Here is a 24008-nt window from a genome sequence, read left to right on the forward strand (position 1 = left end):
CTAGAGAGTACAAAAGAGAAGTGATACCGGCAGGACTGGTTTTGAAGGTAGCTCTGTCTTTTACCTTAATCGTGGTTTTCTCACAGTGTTTCTGTATACACTCTGCTGTTCCCTGGCATATCCTGATAGCTGAGGTAGGCTTACACTGAACTTCTTTGTTTCTTTCATTAATAATAAATTAATAGTGTCACCCTGTTACCTACCTCACCATTTGCATCACTGATTAATTTTTTTTCTAGGTGTCTAAGTGATGGTTCTGCTGAATTTCACTGAATTTGACTTGACCAGTCATGTCCTTAACATTGTGCTAAAAACAGCTGTTGTGAACAGCAACTAAAATCTCAACCAGTTGCAAAGTGCAATGAACTGCCTGTTTTATCTTTTCTGCTGTGATGAAGCACATTTCTCATGCACAGCCATCTTTTGGAAACCACTAATGGGAAAAGATATCAGTAAGCTTTTCCAACAGATTTACTGCAAGGAAATGAAATACTGCTACTAGTTGCATTCACTGCTGCAGAAGCAAGAAAGGAAGCAGTTTGAATAAGACAGTCAAGCAAAAGTTTATGATAAAATTAGGAATCAGATGGTGCATTGAATATTGGCCTGAAAGATAATTCCCCGGCATCTTCAATCCCATCATGATGCCCCCCAAAAGATGAAGGATATAAGTGTGCTGTGAGCTCACAGGCTCACAGAAGGACTATTCTGTCTCAAGAACCCTGTAACACTCCCCTGGACAGGGGTCCACCAGAAAAATCAGAACCAACTAACTCACCATACAAAAACAAAACTCAGATTAGCTTCCCAACATCTCAGGTTTATCTCCAGTTGCTCTCTGGCAGATATAATTTGAAATGGACTTTGCACTTACCCAAGAACATGTTCGCACAGCAGCCTGCAGTAGTCACTGTGAGAACTAGTAATTAATAGCAGAATCTTCCCAGCATTCTTCAGTTGTTTCAGCCACTTTTTTACAGACTCAGGACATTTTTGTAAATATTTGTCTGGATGATTTTTCACTTCTGGGAAATATGTCCCACAGTTTTCTAAAAAAATTAAAACATAATTATGTTATCCAATCCTGCTCACAAACCACTTAATCCACACAACAAATATCCTTTTATGTGAAACGACACAATTAAAAAAAGGCAAAGTGTAAAACTTTCCCTGGGCTGTAACTTAATATAAACCAAAACCCCCAATCAAACCAAGAGGATTCACTGTAGCAGAAATTAATTTGCATGACTTTTCTCTTTTATTATGGAATTTTCATAGTTATTTTGTTTGATGTTCTTTTGCTCATAATAGTTAATACCACAGAAACTGCAGATTATAATTTTATGCATGAAATAATTATTTCTTGATGTTTTTGCTCAATTTTTATATACTTGATTTGTAATTGTAAAATGAATTTAATGTTTAGAAAGTGGTAAGGACCTGAAATTCTGGAAAACACCAGTTCTGTTACTTCTGGCACTTTAGATTAGCATTGACTGATCAGTAACATCCATTTTCCAATTTTCACATTTTTCACAAGCAGCACTTTATCTATGAAAGGTTGCTAGAACTGTCAAAGATTCATAAGTATTTGGAATGCTAAGAACAGATGCAAAAAACCACCCAGTTCCAATTCCAGCTTCAATAATGCTTTTTTTCCAAATAAAATGGAAATAGAATTTTGCAAATACACTTGGAATGTAAGATTTTTAAATGTGTGCAACAACACTAACTTGGCAGTAAAAGTTAATATTCATTAAAGTCACCAATAAATATTCATCTTGTTATAGCCCATAGCTGCTTTACCAAGAGGTCAAATTAACATTAAACTTACCTACATATTTCCTCTGTGCTCAAACCCACTATAACCAAAACTGTCAAGCTAGTTAAAGGTTTAAAAAGAAATAAAATAATTATAGAGACAGAAATGATTCCAAGTATTTGGCTCTAAGTCTGTGTGTGTTATAGTATAATGAACATCATCATGGATTATTTTTCTTCCAGCACTTGTTCTATATGCAACTGTCTGTGGTCAACTTTGCTGAATGATTTAATAAATCCCAGACATTACTTAGCCTTCTGGTATGTGAGTAATGCTGTTCTCTAGTTTGAAAAAAAAAAAAGATTTAAACCACTTGAACTTTAGCTATTTAATGAAAGAGAACATGCATGTTTGAAACAGAAGTATCAAAGAAAGGCTGAAAGATGTTGGATGCTAAACATAACAACGTTTCATACACTACACATCCAAACATCTACAGATGGCAGGGAACAAAAGTCTTCCAAAAGAAGTTTCAAATTGGCTGTTATCCCTGGAACTAGACAGGAGGCAAGAATGTATTGTCCTGTACTATGACTTGACAGATTTCTTCCAAAAAAGTGGATTAGTATATCTGAGGTGAGTCTCTCAAACAAAATCCCCCAACTCACAACCAGATCACTATTCCAGCTCTGCGTTGTATTTAGGTCAGGCTGTGTAACAGTGTGTACCAGGGGAATACGAGCCTGTTCCTGCAGCCAGCATTATGGGATGCCATGACATTTGCCTTGAGAGCTAGCCAAGAACAATGATTTTTTTTGATTAAACAAAGCAGATTTACGAAAGAAGGCTTCCTGTTGTGTTTTCCCTCAGTCTTTCCTGGGGCATGAATATTGTGTGGGATAAGCAACAGAGTTTCTAGAAGCAAAACCTGCATTTTTTCCCAATATTATCATTAGTAATTATATTTTACATGCTATACTATGACATATTTTCTTTTTTGGTGTTTTGGAAAGTGCACAACATTAGATGTGACACAAGGCAGGCTTGGCATTAGCTTTCGCAGGTTCAAACCATTAAAATAAAGATGGTAAAATTAATTTACTTAACCAGTGACCTGTCACTCTTTTTATCCTCAGACAAAAAGATCTGTTTTACTCTTGGACACTCTTTGTTTTTCTTTCCTTATGAAATGCCTTCTGTCCTCTGTGGCCATTCTTTGATGTGTAATTTAAAGATTTTGAGCTAATTTAATCCACACTGTCTTCTTTGCCCATTATATGTGCAGATTTTTCTATGTAATAAATCTATTATATTTGACCTTTACGTTACATCTGTTAAAGGCCAACAACTCTGAATTAAATATATGAGCTGAAAGAGAGTCTTATTCTAGCTTTCTATCCAGGTCCCGAAGCCCAGCTGTTAATTGCAGACAAGCAATGAATCAGCTCTTGACCCTGGGATCTGAAATTTGCCTCTGGGGTCTTTGCCATATCAGGCAGAGGCAGCTCAGAAGAACCCTCATTAAAGCATACTCTACTGTAATTAGGCCAGCATGGCCCAGGAAAGTAGAGTTTGACTCAATTCCCAACATACTATTGCATCTGGTGAAGACAGTTTGGTGGAATACAAACTCATACCTGTAAATGAGTTTAACCACTAAAGCTTGCTAGATTTGATTGAAAGCCAAATAAAATAAAAGCTGAAAAACTTGCTCATTATCCCTGAGCTCATTATCCCTGAGCAAGAGACAGTTTTGAGGAGTATAGCAGAGCCACAGCACCTTGTTGGCAAAAAGAATTGTGGAAGCTTTAACATGTGATAGAGGAATAGCATCATGCCAAGCCTTCAAAATTAAATGGAATTATTTCCTTATGACAAATGCTTTTTTCCACTATGAAATATATTGCACTATGTTTTTCTAACATAAACATATGCTTTTCAAACCACAAAAAACATAAAAATAAGAAGAAAATTCTATTAAGCAAAGCACATGTGAGAAATCAGGAAAGAAATAATTTTATCAGAGCCAACAGAGCAAAGGCAAAAATGAGTTAATAGTAAACTGTCATACAGATTCATTCTTGAAAAACAACAAAAAGAATTCTTCAGAATAACACTGTTCTTGAGAAAGAAGAAATTTCTCTAGCCTGTAATACCTTCCTGATAATGCTTATGGGCCATCCAAAGTGAAAAATGCCCTTAAAAACAGAACTATAAGCAAACTTTAGAAAAGTTTTGTTGATTCACAAATTCAGTGTATGAAAGTGAGGGACTTGTGGTCATTATAGTCCATATTGGATATTGGATATTGTCCATATCCACAATGTCCATGTTGACATATATTAATGCATACCCCTAAATCAGTGAAAGCAAAACATTAACAAAACAACTGTCCCAACTTTCAACTCAAAGTCTCTGTTGTTTTCAGTTACCTTCAAGCATTCCAAAACCTTCCTTAGTAACCTTTGGCTCTTTGGCAGTGTGAACACTTACTCAAAATACAAAAAATTATTTAATAAAAAAAATTGAAACAAGAAAACTGTGACATCAACATAACAATCCCCCTGTGATTGTTTTATACATATTTACCCCCTGTGATTTTATGAGAAAACTTAATCCAACGATGTGGAGCAGGAAAGTGAATATCTAAGCATTTTATACACAACTTTGGAATTTATTACATGTACCTTAACATGAAAAAATGCAATGTTTTTCAATTTCCGCTTTTGTTACTAAATAACTTGAAGTTTATCTCAAATTTCTGAAATACAGCTGGAATAGCCAATTAGCAACTAGCCTCTGTAGGGATTTATAATCATCTTCCAAATACACTTTCAAAAGCAACAACTGTCTTTGCAGTCCACCAAGTTTCCTTTTAAATAATATATATTTTTTAAAGCTTAAGATAGGCATATAAGCAATTGAAATTAATTGTCTATAAGCACCACATATTAAAGTCCTGCCAGAGCCTCTTAGATCAAAGTCCCAGTGTATTTTCAAAGCAATATAATTTCCTCTATCTACATTATCAGAGGTTTTCTTAGTGTCCAGTTTGGAGTTTGTTTTTTCTTGTCTTATCCGACATTTTAATTTAATCAGGATGTTCTTTGCATCATGTGGACTAGCAGTTTAGCTGCGTGTAACACAGTTGTGATAGCAAGTGTGATGGGAATGATGTAGCAGGAAATGCTGGAAATGCTCAACCAGCAGACCAAACTCAAAAAGAGCCTGTGCAATGCTTGTCATGTCTTCCAGCTCAGACAGTAATCCGGTCCTTAATCCACACATCCTCCTCTATTACAGTCACAAAATTACTTTATTGAAGTATGCAGTTTGATGTTCTAACATAATACCTGTATTTGCAGAAAAAATAATTATGGATTTCTTTTGTGCTCTGCATGACACTGCTTCTCCCTGGCAGGGTCAGTTCACACCCACTGGCTCTGAACTCCTCTGGACTCAATGTTGGTAGATTCCCATTGCCAGGACACTGCAGTTTTCATCCCTTAAATGTTATTTGGATTATAAAGTGGGCAATTGTTCAAGAGGCACGTTTCTGGAAAGGTTTCAGTCCAGAACTAAAACACAGGAGCAGTGTATTTCTTAGTATTGTCACTGCTTCTAAGGGGCACCTACTTGATTAAATTAAAAATAATTTATCCACTATTTATACAATTTAGCTAAGCAGAGAAGTATGAGGCTAAAAAAAAAAAAATCCATAGAATTCAGCCAAGAAAAAGAAACTTTCAGCTGCCAATTTGTAGCTTGTATTTAGTGGCTTTAACAACTAATAATCTCTTACAATGAAAGTAGTATTTGGGAATGTGACTTTTAAACCCAAAGGCAATGTGATAGCTTAGCTATTAATACCCATAGCCAAATTCTCTGTAGCTCTGCCATGAGCAAGAACTTCTAGTTCTTCCCTAATTTTTGTCTTAATGCAGGCTTGCAGGTAACAGTTATTAATTTGCTTAACAGAGTATAGCTGCAATAAATGTTACAATCACCAATGATACAACTATATTCATTGTATATTCTTATCCACTGTAGCCTTACAGCACTTCAGGTGTTTAGAGTGAACAGAGACACTTCTTTGACCATTGTTGCTGTCTTCTCTTGTCTAAGTAAACTAACTTAACAACTATCACGAGCATCCAACAGGAACACAAGAAAAATACCTTCATCACAGAAGATTCTGTAAAAGAATTTAAGTTTCATCTAATGAAACAAGTAGAGGAGAAAGGGGGTGATGGTTAAAATTACATCAGGCAAGTTGCCTTTTACTTCCTTTTATCTAAGTTGAAGTGTGCTTCTAGTAGAAGCAGCAGAAGTAAAATGAGAGACAGAGGGAAGGAAATGTTAACATAAAGCAAGATAAGACATGAAGGATGATGCAGGGACGACGGGACAAAATATGGTTACATTCTGGAGGCCTGGGATGAGGCAGATATCAGGAACAGGGAGCAGCAGGAAGAGATAAATCATCCTCGCCTTCCCCCAGGAGATAAAAACTTTTAAAAACAGAATGAAAGGATGACAGTCATGGAAGACAGGAGGTTAGGAAGAGGCAAATGTCATAAGAGCAGAAATGAAGAATGACAGATGCCAAATATTTTGAGTTTTTATGTTTTCTGCAATTGTCTCAATTCTTTAGAAAGGCTGAGAAATTCTTCAGAAAAACTGTGCCATTTCTTAAAAGGCCAAAAGGCTAAAGATCCTGGTCCAGTTCAGGCAGGAAGAATATCAGTTCTTTACACTTCTTTGTTTATCAGGAGCAGACATGAAAAGAGGATACTAAATTTGGAGACAAAGGAGATTTTAATATTATGGTGCCAAATCGCTCACCTGAATAAAGAGAGAAGCAATATTTCTGTGATAAAAGAGGAGAAAAAAAGGAGTATGGGTGGCTTGGCCAGTGGAGACCAGAAATTCAGAATGATACCTCAGTGAGTTGCTGCCTGTCATGAGGCTGAACTTAGCAACCTGATGAACCTCTGCTTGTTGTAGCTAAGAATTAGATTATGTGCCCAGATATATGAGTAGCTGCTTACAAAACAGTATCTTTCAAGATGCTCATGTATATGCAAATGAAACAAAAATGGGATAGAAAAGGGAAAAAAAAAACCCCAAAAATCAGACAGAAGAGAGGAGGTAGGAAATATGAGGAGATATGAAAAAACAAACCAGTATTAAGTATAGGTTGCATTCTATTAATAATGCATACCATAAATAGGGAACATGTATTAGGATGTCCAGTCAAATTAAAGAGAAAACTTTTCCTCCTGTGTTCTCAGAAAAGTAGGGATTTTTATGATCACAATGTAAACATTTTGCATGTGGCACTTGAGTTTTGAACAAATCACATACTACCAGAGGAACTACAGGATCAACTGGTTCTGCATTTGCCTCTTTTGCCTGTGTATATGTTAAAGAAGATGTTTACCACCTATGTTAACATTCTCAATATTTTTAGCAACATCCAGCTCTGGTCAGGCAGAAATAGATCACATTTTCTAAAATAATAAACTATTTTCCAGTGATGACTACGCTATGCTCACCTTGATTAATTTCAAGGGGGTGACCATAAGGTAAGAGTCCATGGTAGGCTAGGAAAAACATGACTACTTGGATTAATAGTGGCTGCAGTGCTGTATAAACACTTAATACACTGAAGGAAACATTTTAGCAGAACACACACAAAACATCACCTCTGCAAATATTTCATGGGTCATTTCCTCTTCTACTTATTTTCTACTCCTGTGGCCTACGAGAAACTTATTGCAAAATTTAAAATGCTTTGGTAGCTAAAGATAGGTCTCCAACGAAAAAGGGACTGATTGACTAGAAATTTTCCTAAGGAAGCTAAGAGCAGATGTTGTTCCTTCTGGCTTAATATTATAAGGCAGGAACCACACTTCCCTCCCACACTTGTGATTCTGAGATGAGGTTCCCACGACAAAGGCTGTCAGGAACAGCAGAGAACCTTTAGCTGTATTTAAAGAGAAGTCCTAATGTGTAAATTAGAAGCTATTACTGCTCGGACATCTCTTAGCTGGACATCACATGCTCCTTCCCCCTGTGTAGCAGAGGATAGAACCAAAAACCTCTGATGGCAAGCCCAGAATCTCAAGGCTGTGCAAGGTTTAAAGGCTCCCCCTAACCAAAGTCAGCTTCGAGGTGAAGCTGTATAATTTCTTGAAAAGACATCTTTTCAGCAACTTTTCCGCAAAAACTTTTCAAACAAGCTTAAAAAGTACCATTTCCTGACAGCCCCCACCATTTCCTATCTGAAAGAACCTCATTCAATCTGCCCCTTATCTTCACCCTCCTGCTTGCTAGCCCTGCCTCATCTCCCACCACACCAGCAGTATCCTGGATGCAGAACAGTCAAGACTCCTAGGAGCACAATGCCACAGCCAGATGCTGGCATGGCATTTGCACGTGGTGTTCTTAGTTCTTACTGAGCTCCATGGACACTGAAAGAGAAACTCCATGGACACTGTCTTTTCTGTTCTTACTCGTGTTCCCAAATGGCTGATTTAACTTATTCCACAGCCGGAGTTAGCCCCACTCTGCAATCCTTGCTGCATCTCTTCCCAAGCTTGCTTTACCCTTTCTTTAGGAAAGGATAACAACACCAAAAAAAAATTTGAAAAGCACATGGAATATGACAAAGTCTGCAGCCTGACTTCACCATGACTGCCGACACATGACACTTGTAAGGAAGTTGTATTGATGTAGGTAGTTTGAATGACCCTCCATAGTTTTGTATACACAAATCTTGCAAACAGAATTTCTTTCTTTCCTTGTTTTTTTTTTTTTTTTTTCCCTTCTGGTTTTATGTTAATATTTATATCAACATAGCAATGTTTCCCCAGTGCACTACAAAGCAGGAAGGATGAACTTTGGAGGTAGGACAGGATCTGTTGATATATTTCAGAGGAAATTATTTATTTCTCAAAAGAATTCACTTCCTTGCTTTATATTACCATGCTAGTTTGCAGTGTAACTGACCAGATTTATCAAACACAATGAGACCAAACAATTTCTGATGACAGTCTTGCAACCCATGAGCTGAGAACTAAACTTGTACAGAGGTAACTATCCTTTGCTGGACAAACATTCAGTTAAACTAGTCTGATTCTCTGGATCTTCCCTCCTGCCCTGTGTGAACAATTAAAATGAATAAATTGCAGGTGGAAAAATCTGCTTTGTTTCATTGTCAAAAATGTCTTCTGATGGGATTCATGCAACACACTTACCTACACTTGGTAACAAAAGACTGAAAGGTGATATAGTGATTGCTCAAGGCAACACAACCCATATTGTTTCCTCCCATTAAAGATTTACGTGAATCATATATTACATAAGTACTGCCATGGTGTTAATATAATATTTATAGGAAGACAACTTATCAGTGGGAAATTACCATAAAAATTCTGGAAATCTCTATTTACCACCTATATTCAGACTGCTAAAGTTACCGATCCTTATACACACATTTGTCACACACATTTGTCATACAAACTTGCCAGAGAAGTATATTTGAGATTATTCTTCTGTGTACATTACAACTATTCACACTGAACACCTACTTTTCCCAATAGACTTTGCATACATAGATGCCTGTTAAACTCTACCTGGGGACCATTCACACACCTTTAAAATACATCCCCTGGTAAAAACATCCTAAAATGTTCTAAAATCTAAAATAGTTTTGCATTCTAAAATCTGCAAAACAATTTAGGATGGAAGGAGGAAATTGTTTTGTTCAACTAAATAATGCTAAGTAGGAGGGAAATGGGATCTGTTCAGATGCTGCTACAGTCTAATTTGACAGGAAGTCAAATATTCAAGTACCATTTTATTTATGCATCTGATGAGGGTTACTTGAGTACATTCACTTGTGTGAAAAGTGCTTTTATGCTTGGTGTGGAAATGAAGTGAATAATGAAGAAATGAAAGATAGATAGATATCTTACAATGACACACAGACTACAGCTGCTGACAAATTAAAAATCCTACTAAGCTGGACTGCTCTACCAAAAAGACATTACAGGTAATCCTTGCTTCTGAGATCTCAAACTAAAATAGCTCTGGGAAAGAGATGAAAACTCTTTTTCAAGCTTTGAGCATCAGCTACTTTGAGGCACTTGTTGCAGTAAAAATGAAGTTAAAGTTATCAGAAATATTTTTCCTGGAAGCAGAACAATCATATTCCTCTTATACAAGCACATGTGCATATTAACACACAAACAAAGATATATATATGTATATTAAAGAAACCCAATATTTTTTCTTAAAACAAGAAATAATCCTTTTCTTCCCATTCTCCCAAGAAACTGTGCTCTACCAAGAACAAATGGGTGTTAATTCCAGCCTCCAGGTCAACAGTTGCAAACTTTCCAAATGGTTACAGATGGACCAAGAGCTGTAAACAGACTCCAATTTTACTTCCTACATAACATTCCTATACAGATGCCACATCCACACTTCAAGAACAGTCTGAGGGGCAGTGGGAAACTGCAAGCAACAAGCACCACAAGAATGGAGTAGGTGGAAGAACTGTGTGTAAACTGAGGCATTTAAAATTGTATCAGAAAAACATATCAGAAAATAAGACATTGCAGAAGACTGACATGGGGAGATTTGCAACAGGCTATTCACCTTTCATGTTTATGACTAGCCTTTATATACACAAAGTCACCAGTCATGTGCTTTCTGTGATCTCATTACTTTTATAACTTACAAGTAGTGTTCAACAATAACTACTCCTACTGCAGGTGATGTACCACCATCTGTTACACTTACCATGACATTTTAATACATAAAATGAAAGCCTTACTCTTCCTGCCTGGGATCTCACACTAGCTATCCTGTTAATACAGCTCTCAAATCATACACACACCAAGTGCTTTTCATGGTTCTGGCCCACAGAGCTGCAAAAATCTGGCTGAGGCTGCAGAAGTATATTTCCAGTCCTCGTGTATTAAAGAAATACTAACAGCAAGATGTATCTCATCAGGATAAGACTCAAAGGGCTTAAATGACAAGGAGTCAGGCTACATTCAGACCCTGCAGCGAGACACAGTATAAAGGCATTCATTGATCTCTAAGAAGCCGACACAGCTGGAGGCAGCAAGGCCTCCATGTGTGCGTGTTTGTTCTCCATCCCAATAGTCCAGCCGCACAGCACTGGAAACAGAGCAACTTCCCAGAGCAGGAGCTCATCCTTCCAGGCGCCATTCCCTCCCCGCTCCATCATTCCATCGATCCGGTGGTGCCATCTAGCGAGGGGCATCCCCGCGGGACCAGCACCACCACCAGCACTGGCACTTGCACTTCGAAGCACCGCAGCCTCCCTGCTATCACGAACCATCACCCCAGGGCTGGATTTGTGCCAGGAGCACAAATCTCAGCCATTAATTTTTTCCCCTTTTCTCTACTTATTGGAACCTCCTTAAATTTCTAGACAAAACTTTCAAATGATGGAACAGAACTGAAACGTGTGGTTCCACAGAAATGACGCCAAATGGCAGTGGCACTCAAACAGCAAGCAGCAGAGGTCAGGGCGTGGGTGTGAGGGAAGGCTTCGTGGAAAACACTGGGTGATTTGACAGTTCAAACATAAATCGAAGAGGAAAATAAGGGTCTTCAAAAATATAGAAAGCTCATGCTTGGGGCAAGAAAGACAAGGAATAATCTCTCCTCTGAGACCAAGGTCAATGAGTGAAGAAGCATTCATTGCTTTTTACAATTCTGTAAACCTAGATTAGAAACCGTAAGAAGGTTTCTGATTTTAATGGTACTGATGCACTGGAAAAGCTGCCAGGGAGGTTGTATGATCATTGTCAGGTCAGGTCTTCAAAGAGGGGCTAGAAAGATATCTGTTAGGAACACCTAACCCACCCCTTTGGCAGTGGTGTGCTAAATGCAGGTTATCTTCTACAGCTCCTTAAAGCATTGTGATTACATATTACTGATGAATCTGCATCCCCATCTCCATCGATTGCTTTAACAAGTGATGCTAATGTTCACACTTATCAATGTGATATGGAAAATGATACTTATGGTCACGTCAGAAAAGTTTACTTGTAGGCAGTAAAAGGAATGAATTCAGCAAACAGCAGCAGCACAGCTCTGTTAATAACAGTTTTTGCTAATTTTAACAAAAAGTCTGAAACTTATAAACACAAAAGAGAGAGATACAGACTGCTGACTCCATGCTACTTTCATTGCAGACCATCCTGCTCCCATTTGTACCAGCTTATTTGCCATAGGAAGGTTGAGAGAGGAACACTCAATTCCTAATGCCATTTTGATGAGTACAAGGATTCCATTATTTTATGGCAGAGTGACAAGCTTGAGAATAAAGAAAAAAAGCTGCTTTCCAGAAATTTAACAAGATGTACCGTCTCCATTAAGAATGCTTAAAAAATTGCACAGCTAAAACTAATGCAAATCCTGTATGTTGAGTTCATCACTCTTCTATGGAGAATGGAAAAGAAGAAATTATTAAAATTATACCTAAAGCGTTGTTGGAAAGGTTATTGCTCGTCAATCTGTCAGCAAAAATTTTGGAGTTTAGAGTCCAGAGAAATCTATTCAAAAGTTATGAGGAAACTTTTTTTGGGTGCTCTGTGATTCTGTATTCTTACCTCTCATGGTTTGATTCTGCACCTGTTTTAACATTATCCAAACAACATCAACCAGATGAGAACTCTTGGCTTTCTGAGGCCATTTTTGTAAGGATCTCTGCAGCTACTAGCAGGAAATTCTGGAAATTAAAAGGAGTTTCTATACTTGATATAAAATCATGGAATCATAGAATGGTTTAGGTTGGAAGGAATCTTTAAGATCATCTAGTTCCAAATCTCCCTTACAATATTTAATGACTACAGAGTATCTCTTACATTTATACTGTTTTTACAGAGTATATCTTAGAAGGCTGTCGCTGTTTCTGTTAATGTAAACTTTACAGGACTCAAGCCTTTCATGTTTCTTGCAGTGTCTGGCAGACCTGGCAGTGGGTGGCCGGGAGCAGTGGGCACTCCTGGGCATCCTCACATTGTTCTCCTGGCTGGGTAGGCTGTGGAGCATGAGGGTTTCCTTCTACCTCCACCACCAACAGCCCAGCTGCAATTCTCTTGCCCTCTCACTACAACCTCAGTTAAACAGCTTGATGAGAAAAAGCACAAAGCAAGAGCCTGGTTACCACTTAAACCCTTGCTAAGCTGTAAGGAAGGAAGCCCTGCCATTCAAATTCCACTTATATGGGGCTTACCCAAACAGAATGGAATATTTATGAAAGCAAAGACTGCATGAACAATTCATATTTATACATTTAAAATGTTTGTAGAGGCAGTTTCCACAGAGCAACAAAAGTCTTCCCTGAATATCAATGAAGAAACCAGATAACATACAAACAGCTCTTTTGTTTTCCAGACAGTGGGACTGATTATTAAGTCCCAAGAAAACAGACATATAAGGAGACCTGCTTCTCCTTTAGTCTTTAAATTACCATTCCTGCCAAAGGCAATGAAATATGCACAGTGTGTTTGTATTCAGCACCTTACATTTTCCAATAACAAGACAACATTTTAATCCTCATTCACTTATTTTTTCTGACTGAGATGATTGCCAGATTCTTGTGTTAATATCAAGTGTTGTTGAGCTTTCTTGTATTACCTCCTTTCTGCTAGAAGAAATTGTTTGTAAATGTCTCTAGAACTAATGCTGGTTTTAGACAGTTTATAGTGATATAGGACACAAAGTATGGTTTCTTCATTAAAACACTCCTGTTGGGACCAATGTTAAATTATATCAGCAATAACAGGTACATCACTACTGCTTTTAAAAGGAATTTCTTCACTGTATAAGGACTCAAGATAAGCAAAAAGAAACAAGTAAAAATAATACTTCCTTTTTCCCTTTTAAGTGGAAATTTTCAGGCATTAGAAACCATTTGAGTATCAGACATTACTCTGACTGATACTAGCATAGCAAATATATGTGCATCTTTCAATAATTTTCCCATATCTATATTCATTGCTAAAAGTTACTATAAAACAAAATCCAATTTGCACATATTACACACATGCATGTAAGACATATTTGTAGAGAAAGATAAATATACTTATATGAAAAATGCCATTATTATCATTATAGTTACAAGTTTATGGGCAAGTGGATAGAATAAAAGAGTAACTATACTTAAAGAAACTTTGAATTATGCATAAAGGCTCCAAAAGTCTTTAGAGAAAGGACTATAAATTCTTATATGTCCATTTAATTGTTAGGCATTAGAATTACTTAAGGCTTTTTCCACATGTACACTCATTCTTCCACAGAAATGCATTGTTAGAAAGTATGAGGACAGCATCACATGCTGTTATGAAAACAAAAATATGGTGAGTTTATAATAAAGTTTTCTTGGAATTTTTATTTAACTACATGATCTTGCGTGATTAGCTCACCAAAAACATTGTGGTAATAAAAGTCCTTGGTTTATCAGGATCTGTGGTTGCGTTCTCCCATAAATGTTTTTGCCCAAAGAATGGCAGTGCTATATAGAAACAAAAGGTATCATGCATTAGGCTGTCTAAACAACTTTCATCTGATTCTTTCTAGCTTTAGACACTTTGATATTATGTAGCTGTTGGTATTTGACCATAGCTGGCTGCGTACGAAAGTATGATATTTTATAGCTTGATAAATATGCCTCTTAAGGATTTGCTCATAGTCTCATGATAGAATTCACACTGACTTCAGCACCACAAGGGTTTACAAGGATCTTATTCTCCTCAATATAAGAGACTAAGCATCAGTTAATAGTATTTTATACAATGAAAAGACACGATCTGATTTTGCTCCTACTCCTGCTCTCATTTCAATTTCTGTTGCAAATGATTACAAGAGATCAAATAAGCAAATCTAAGCATCTGGCAGATGAGAACCTGTACCTGCTTTCTTTACTCCCTCGTTTAGGCAAGCATTTTATTTCACTGAGGGGACAGGTTTAATGTGCACATATACAATCAGTCACTCCATCTCACCTGACAGGCAGTAACATTTTATGCCATCTGCAAGCTCAGCAACACGCTCCATGTAACATGCCAATCTGAAAACACCTTTCACACTGCTCCCGTGGGAAGTTTAAACTCTTCCTTTCCAGCTTGTTTAAAATATCCTCTGCTTGAGCCAAACAAAATGGATATAAAGAAGACTGCAGGAGTCCTAGACTGGGAAAAGTACTCTGGCTTATTAAGTCCACAGAGCTAAACCAAGCAGGTGGCAGCATTTCCCCACAGTGCAGCAAGAAGCTTGTCTGAGTGACTTACAACCTTAGGCATGCAAGAAACACTTCAATTGCTATGTACAAATTTTGCCTACATGATCTGTAGCTCATATTTTATCCAATCAATGTTATTTGAGTTGTAAGAACATGTCCAAATTCTAATATAGCAGAGCTGGGAATGATTTAAATCAGAAGCATGCTTACATGAAGGTTTTTTTTCTAGCTTGACAGATATAAATAGCTTTACATTATATATTAAAAAAAAATAACGAGTAGTTTCTACATAAAGGTTCCAAAATTTGACAAATTCTTTTTATTTAATGCCATAAAACTTGGGAATGCAATGAAATAATATAGTAAAATGAAAGTATTATGTATTGGACAGATAGCATTCAGACCAAGATGGGAAGGTATGTGTGTGGCTCTTTGCATTTACTGCAATGACACCTGAGTGTCTCTATGAAAACAGACTGGATTTTTTTTTATAGTAAGATAGAGTAAGTTTTTATAATAATTTTACGGATTACAGATGTCCTCATTACTATTATGTAATTATATTATAACACTGTATTTAAAAGTCACCAAGCACTGGCTCTGCTGAAACACCAGAGGGAGCAAGTTTCAAAGAGGAGTGAATGCTTTTATTGAAAACTCTCCCGGCTGCTGCGTTTCATCATTTAATAGGATGAAAAAAAATTTAGATTACTTGGAATGGCTGGGAATGTGCCTTTCAATGTATAGCCCTTCAATTTGTGATGAAATGTGTAACGAGGAGCACCAAACAGCAGAAAAAGTGAGGATGTACATTATCTGAACAGTTGCAGGTTTTCATTCACAAAGCCAAAAAATCTTCTGTTACTGACTATGGGAGGAAAAACTAACAGCCTTAATGTCTTTGTGTAATAAGGACTATTTTTGTACTGACTGTTTTTTTTAAAAAATTGACTCACACTTCTTCATAGCAAAAATCACAGGCTCAGTTGTACAGATTTCCCTTAAAACTAAAAAAAAAAGAACAATATATATGATTAAAGTCAAATCCATCATGCAATGAACTGAGTTACTTGGAAAAAGCACATTCTCTTGTCCTTCATTAGGGACTAAATCTAGGTAGGGATCAAAGAAAAAGCCTCTCAAATCAGTTGTCTTTTTGATGATTCACATCTGAAAAAACTAGACCTGACTCAAAAGTGACCTTGTTGCTGAATCTTAAATGGGAACTGGAAGTTTTCAGCTACTCTTAAGGACGGATCAAGTGCCAATGTATGCCTGCATCCTTAATACAGTTTAAAATTTAGCAATGATAGAAATCCCTTTATGTCATTACACTGGGCCCAGTTTGGTTAGAACACACTGCCACCCGCTATGTGGTGATATCCCAAGGGATCCTTATCACAGCTGATGCCCTGTTGCTGGTGGTGAGCTGCTCTTGAAGGATCTCTAAAGTCAGGAGTAGTCTTTTCACTACCATCAGTGCAATTTCTCCTCATAAGAAGTTTTCATCAGGAACATCGTCTTAGTCCTTCCTGCTCTCTCCAGTGAATGGTGCCTGATCCAAACTGTTAGCAAACCATTCTGTATACACAGAATGCACAGGAAGGGCTGTTTCAAACCAAAGAAAACAGTTTGTGGTGGTTTTGGTGTCCGCTCTTAATCTATGAACAATGAGTTTCAGAAAACAGGGAGGAGAGAGGAGAAAGTCAAAGAACAAAGCCAGGGAAGGGGAGGTAGGAAGGAAAAAAGAGCAGCCTCTTGAATAAGTAGGGTTTCTGGTGAGGGAGCAACAAGAGCAGCTGAAAGCAGAATTCACTACAGGTTTTTTTGGAGTTGGTCTGATTGGTACTGTTGTAGCAAACTGTTTCATATCTCTTTCACTCCTAACACGTTATGATCCCATGGGAGAAAGGCATCCCAGGGATTTGATCACCATGATTACTACAAGAAGTAAAGATCTGGGTGAAGGAGCAAGCGAAAAGAATGCCTAAAAGACAGGACTTCACAACATACCCTCCAGCTGTATTTAAGTCAGTTAACAGTCTGTCAAAGCAAAAAGGTATCAGAGAATGCTTTATTGCCCCTGGCCACTTTCAGGCAGCATTAGGAGGATTTCTAATGCCTAGACACAAAATATTTTCCTGCTTCTAAAATACAGGATGAATGAAGGAAAGCTATTGCAGTGAACTTTCAAAGACTGGAGGGTATATTTGAAAGAAAGAAATATAACTGATTTCACGAACTTCACAAAATGTTTTCCCCTCCTTCTGGTAAGCACTGTAATAAGGAAGTTTGTACTTCATCTGACCTTAATGGATAAACTTACTAGCTGTTGGATCACTTCACTTGTCCTTTTTAAGCTCCAAGGAAGAGGCCGTCTGGCACCTCAGCAGGCTACTGAGATCCAGCAGCGCTGTCACTGCCTCCCGACTTGAAACAATCCTTTCCAGCCTTCTCACATACCACACAGGTCTCACAGTTCAACTCTCAAGCTCCCGGAGACCACAAAATATTTGGCAGTGCAAGAGGTCTATGATCTTTCCTGTTGGTTTTGCTCAGAGCTCTATAAGGCAAACAGCTGGTACAAAGGCACAGGAGACTTAAAGGATTTCAGCAGTGTTCTCCCCTCGGGTTTTGGTTTCTCTCTCTCTTTCCATGCAAGCAGCTGGCTGGTATCCTTCAGCCATTTGGAAGTTAGTTTGCCTCTGAAATACGCATTAGTGCCACATACTGGCTTTCATGCTGGAAGGTGGATGCATGCCATATGGCTAGTGACTGGACATATTTCACACTGTTTTCAAGTCTACCAGCAAGACAGTTCCAATCACCTTCTAAGATTGATGTCAGTTACCAGAGTGATAATTCTGTGTTCAAGTAGTTATCTGGCTTCCTGACAGATTTATTTGATGCTTATAATTCTCCAAAAATAGTATACGATAATGTTTCTTTTTTTTTTCCAGTTTTGTCAGAAAATCAGTTACCACCATTAAAAACTGCACACAAAACTTATGCTTCCTTTTCCTCTTCAATTCTTTCCTAAGTATTTTGCTTCTTTTCAACTTCTCTTTAAAAACAAGCTGATCTGTTTTTCATAAAATTTGATAGCAGTTACAAAGTAGCTGGCACTGCACAGTGGTAGATGTAGTATCCCATCAGTATTCTTTGTTTTTCATCTGCATTAAAAAGTAGTACAATAATAGCACTATACATCCAATTTCAAATAACATCAAACACTTTGCCGTAGCAATTCAGGTTTATATTTAGAAAGAAAGCTTTTATTTAGCAGGAAAGTTTTTATTTAGGAAATCTCTGCTTTGGACTTCTAAAGCAGTTTTAGTAACTTCTAGCCAGGTAAATGCAAAAATAAATGTATCATAATACATCTATTTGATAGAAAAGATGCATGCAAATAACATTTTTTTTTTTTAGGATGGGAGTTGTTTCTATTGTTTAACTTTTCCACACCAGTTTTCCTACTTTATTAGTGCAGAGACTGAGGCAGATTCAGGTGGGTGATTTAGAATAAGAATTTAATGCAGGTGCTTACTCTGTAGAGGGAACATCACAGAAAGCTTATTGTTAATATTCTACAGGCAGCTAATTGCTTCTGCTTGGGCTAAATAATTAGCAAACTGAAGTGTACTGAATAAATAAATGTTTTAAAATCTAAGTAAGGTACCTTTTAAGTTACTTCATGCATCCCAAGAAACCTTGAAACAATTCACTTACAAAACTTACCCAAAGACAACAGAAAATATTTTCCAGTTCATGAGGTCAGGAGTAAGTCATTGGTGATCAAACAAATCTTTCATTATTAGTTTGTGGGATCTAGTAAGTATATTTTTTCTTGAGTGGTTTTCTTTTCCAGAATTGGGAAGTACTGGTTTCCTTCTCTCCCTTGCTAATGACTAAGATGCAGTGCTATGCTAGGCTGGTGAGAGGCAGGGAGACAAGAATGTGTGTTGTCTCCCACAGAGATTCTTTTCTCTGTACAATTTCAATGTGGCATGAAAGCAAGTTCTGTCCAGGTCACTTTTAATAAGAAAGAGAATCCTTGCCAGGGATTGTGGTTACCCTCAAGACTTCATTTAAATCTCTTGGGAGCACAAATATAAATTCCATTAACAGCCTGCTATATTTTAGCTTTCAAAACCAAAGTCCTAGTGTGCTTTGTAATACAGATGAATAGCTAGGATATTGAGAACGTTACCAGTTTTTTTAATTAATGAAATCTACACCAGCAAGAAATTGGAATATTGTTTGAATGACAAAGGGGTAATAAAGGCTCAGTATGTCTACTTTATTCTTTTTCTACTAGGAAATAAAGAACTAAAAATGAATAAATCAAGCACTAGCACTGTGGTTTTATTAATTTTTTTTTCTTTCTATTTTTAATGACAGTGAGAATATCCCCTTTTTGTTATTCCTTCCAGGCACCTGAAAACTTTACTTATTTTCCTTAAGGGAAGAGAATACTACTGCAGTTGCAATACAAGTATCTTTGCCATCCTAATCCTTCACTAGGTGGTTTATTATGGTTAGCTCTTTATTCTCCTTGGAATAGGCAGGTGAGTTCACACAAGTGTAATGGGATAAACTCTAAGCTCCACAGACATTTTTACCAGATCTGTACTCTGGCAGACCACCCAGTACAATACAATCACGTTACTTTCACATTTCCCAAAGCTCCCCATAATAAGCTCTTTATGCTGACATTATGACTTCATGCTGGCTTTATGCTAAATGCAGATCAAATACCTGATGTTTCATAAAGCTGAACTAATGGGAGCCTCAAAGAAAGTCTCCTGGGACAAAGTTAACCTTGATGGTATTTTTGGGGGAGAAATCCTATCAGCAAAGTGCTTCTGTCCTACACCAGTGCTTTATTTAATACGATGTTCTGGATGAGGCCCTAGGAGCCTTAAGCCAGCATCAGTTCATCACTGAATGTGAGCACATGCATTCAGATTCAACTTAAAGTGTTTTGAAGGTGTTCATACTCAGACACTAAGGATGTTCCTAAATATTCCCTTCTAAAGCTGTCTACAATTACACCAATTCTGGAACATCTACAATGGTTTCTACTTACTGCAAATACTGATTCTGTGAAAGCTTTACTTTGTTTGAATTTCCATATGGATTACCCCAATTTCTCTCCCTTTGCTGCAGGAACATTTGCAGGTGCAAGCAGAATGCTGGCAAAGTCCTGAAACTGTAGGAGATCACAGACAAGTGCAGTGCTGAGAATTCCTGTCTCTGCCTGAGGTCTTGCAGGGCAGATTTTCATTGCCTTTATCCCAGTGCCATGAAGAAGAAGCAGAACTTTCCAAAGTATTGATAGGTCCCTTCTGGGACTGGCCCTAAACAAGAGCTCTTCCCTGAGTAACACACAGTCCCAGGTACAAAAGGTACAGCTGCACTGTAATTGCAGGGTAAGCAAAGAGGAAGAATGAGAAATTTTTCTCCAGGACATGGAAATTTCCCAGTTCTGCAAGATGAGGAGAAGACTTAAACGTGAATAACTGCTTTGGTAAAAACCTAGCCTAGCAAAAGAACAGTCCTTAAGGATGAGAATCACCCCACCTCAGGCTGACAATCCCTAAATCTGTGCAGGAAGGCAAGGCTTCTTTTATAGTTGGTGGAGACAAACGGGTTTCTCCAGCATGTTGCTCTTCCCACTCGAGTGTACACAGATGTCTAAAATAGATCATGTGAGTCACACGCTACAAATGCCCATTTCTTTCCTTTGCTTCAAGTAAGGAATCTAGACAACAAATGCCTGATTGTCAATGTCCAGGGTTCAGTTGCATGAAAGGCAGTCTGGCTGGATGTGATTTCTTCAGCTGGGCTAATTAAACATGAACATCTCTAAAACAGGACAAACAGCAATGATTAGGCAAGAATTAATTGGATTGATGAATACCAAAGGACTAGAGGCATAAGACTGTCTGAAAATAAATTATCTTCTAAACTCTTCCTCCTCTCTTTCATGAAAGATGAATATTGACTGTGCAGATAAAAAGGATATGCCCCAAATCTTGACTGTCTTTGGCACACATCCATAATCCGGGGAAAATGAGATGTCTTAGCTTGAATACAACCACTGACAGAGGGCATGGGGACAAAAGAAACCTTTGAAATAATATTTATGCTTAACAAAGTTATGTGGTCTTACTCCTTTTACTTGCATTCACTCTCCTCATTAAACTTTGCACTGTGCCTTTTATTGCAAATTCTGCAGATAATTATCTTTTAGATAAAATTAAAATCTCTTTATGATTAGGTTAAACTGAATTAAAAAAAAACAACAGGGTAAGCAGCTGATCCCAGTCCTAAACATCAGGATACCTCAGCAGGTAACAACAGCTCTTTCTGCTTCATTCCATAACCTGGATTAAGAAACTGGTGATGTCTGATTGGCATGCAAAGCTTTTTGTATACAGCAAGTGGTGCAGCATATTCCCAATGGGGCACATAACAGCCTCCTTTCACATTTGCAAAAGAGAATATTGGCTTCTCTTCTTCATTAGCAACTTTCCAAAACCTCATTGACTAAACATTTGAACAAACTAGGTAAATAATTATCTTTCTCTCCACTTGATTCAGAAGTAAAAATATGCAGCCAAGGGTCACTGACGATGACGTATTTTAATTTCATAAGAAAATATTCAGTTGTGATAGTCTTTGTAACTGTACTGTACTCCCTTATTTATTGAACTAGGTTGCTTGGACCATGGTCCAGTCAGTAATGAGAAACAAACGAAGGAGCTTCAGTCCAAAATGGCATTAATCAATTGCATTTCTCCTTTCCTGTAAAGCAAATGGCTCAACACATTGGCACCTCAAATCGCTTCTAAATGTAGACAGCAAAAGGCCCCATGTAATGGGAGAACCACATCCACTGTTGTGGGGAATGTTTCTACAGGCATTTTTCCTTTCCACATCCATCTGGAGAACTTAGAGCACAATAATTTTGTAATTGTTACTGAGCAATGTGATGCCACTGCAGTATTATCTTACGTTTCCTTTGCAAAATGTCTTTTGGTCTATTACTTTTTAATTATTTAAAATAGTCATTTCATATCTTGGTCAAAGTGTTTTGTAAAAGTTGGTTGGTCACTAATACTAAGGTCTTTTTCTTTCCACTTAAAAAATGATACCATCACTGGAAACAAGCTTTGATTAACCAGAAACTCTCATAAAAGTGTGCAACTAATCTAAGCTTATTTTTACTATGAAAAGTGCATAGCTATTTATTTTACCAGGAAAATAAACTACTTGTCAGAGAGGACATACTTTAAAACATATTTTCAAGAGCTCCCTTGTGATTTATTTGAAAGTGTTAGTCCTCTCAAACAAAAAAAAGAAAAAAAGTAAAAAGCACACTGATGAAGAACACCTGAAGTTCTTTATACCAAATATTGAAATATTTATTGGAACTTGCATCTCAATGAAAGGGAAATCCCTTTATATCATGTCTCCAGATCCAAATGGACAGAGAACAGTATTTGAAAAAGCAAAAAGCTTAAAAAGACTGGATACAAAGAAAGAATTTAAAATGGCAAAATTAACTGCTCCCTGAAGGAAAAAAAAAGCTCAAGGAAACATCAACAACTTTTTCACCTGAAAGGGGAATAAAAGTAGCTCTAGCAAATTAGTTGAAATACCACAATGGAAATCAGTGTGATTCACAAATTAAATGAAAGTCTTCAATGGATTCAATGTATGAGGTAAGTATATGTCCGTAGGACATAGTCAAGGAACAAGAAAAGCTTAAACAGCTTAATGAACTTGAGCCTACTTACAAGTTCCTTTTCATCTCAGAACTCAGAAAAATGGCATATAATTAATACCAGACCCAACAGAAATATTTTTAATGAAGACGTTACTTAGGCAGAGCTACAAAATATGCTCAAGTCATAACAGGATTTCTGCCAACTCTGGAGAATTTAAAATGACTCAATTTTTTTTATCCTTTCACACCTCAGGCTCCATGTGAATTGTATGATGAAATTTGAAGGAATGAATAATTAATAGCTTGAAGGTAAATGGACAATAGAATAAAATGTAACATGGCTTTAGTAAAGGTAGGTCATGTCAGATCAGCCTGATTTTTGCTTTGATAGGATACCTGATTTTCTAGACAAAAGAACTGCACAGAGAGATTAGATTTTATCTGAACTTCAGCAGAACATTTGGTAAGGTGTCACAATGGAGATTACTTGATAAACTGGAAAAAAAGAAGGTTAGCAAGACACTGTGAAGGTGCTGACTAAAGTGACTATTGCAGAGGAAATGCCAGTTAACTGTGCTGAAAGGGGAAGCTCTGGGCTAAAAGAGATTAATTCACTAGAGCTTCTCCAGAAGTAGTCTTGATATTCATTTTACTTGTAATTTTACTTTTGTGATTTCACCCCTAGAATAGGAGAGAATACAAGTTCAGGAAAAAAAAAAAAAGAGAAGCACTGCCAGGGAGAAGAACACCACACAAAGGAAAAAAATGGAGCAGAATATTAAACATGGGATGAAAGTACAAAGTACAGTGACCCCCAGTCAAGATGGGATTCAACTCATCCAAGCCATCTAAAAACTTTGTAACTTCACAGCTCTTTGTAAAATCAATACAAAGATGTGAACAAATCCACTGATATTTTGTATTATCTACTTTATACCCATACCTAAATGGGATGAACGGAGAGTCTTTGGAGATTCTTCCATCTTTCTGTAGTCATTAATAAGGTACATTTGGAAGTCTTCTCTAGTTGCCTAACTTAAAAAAAAATAATCTCCCCAAGGACTATTGCAAATTTATTTTTCAGTAGCAGATCAGGCAGAAATCAGGTAAGAGAAAAACATGCATTTTTTTTTCCTGACCAAGGACTCTATAAAACACAACTCCTTCAAACATACTATATAAGACAAATTAAACTGAAGCAGCAAAGAGTTAATACAAGT

At 37.2% G+C, this 24008-nt stretch overlaps 1 protein-coding gene across 1 annotated transcript in view; it reads right to left on the bottom strand.

Moving 5' to 3' along the window:
• The window catches only part of NT5DC1 (5'-nucleotidase domain containing 1), a 129532-nt gene that overhangs the window by 45072 nt on the left and 60452 nt on the right, over window positions 1–24008 (bottom strand). Inside the window, exon 7 of the mRNA XM_085056126.1 lies at window positions 875–1049. Coding sequence (XP_084912252.1) covers window positions 875–1049 — 175 coding nt within the window. The remainder of the gene's footprint in view (window positions 1–874; window positions 1050–24008) is intronic.

This window comes from Lichenostomus cassidix, chromosome 3, assembly GCF_008360975.1.
Source record: "Lichenostomus cassidix isolate B80296 chromosome 3, HeHo_3.0, whole genome shotgun sequence".
NCBI classification, from domain to species: Eukaryota; Metazoa; Chordata; class Aves; order Passeriformes; family Meliphagidae; genus Lichenostomus; species Lichenostomus cassidix.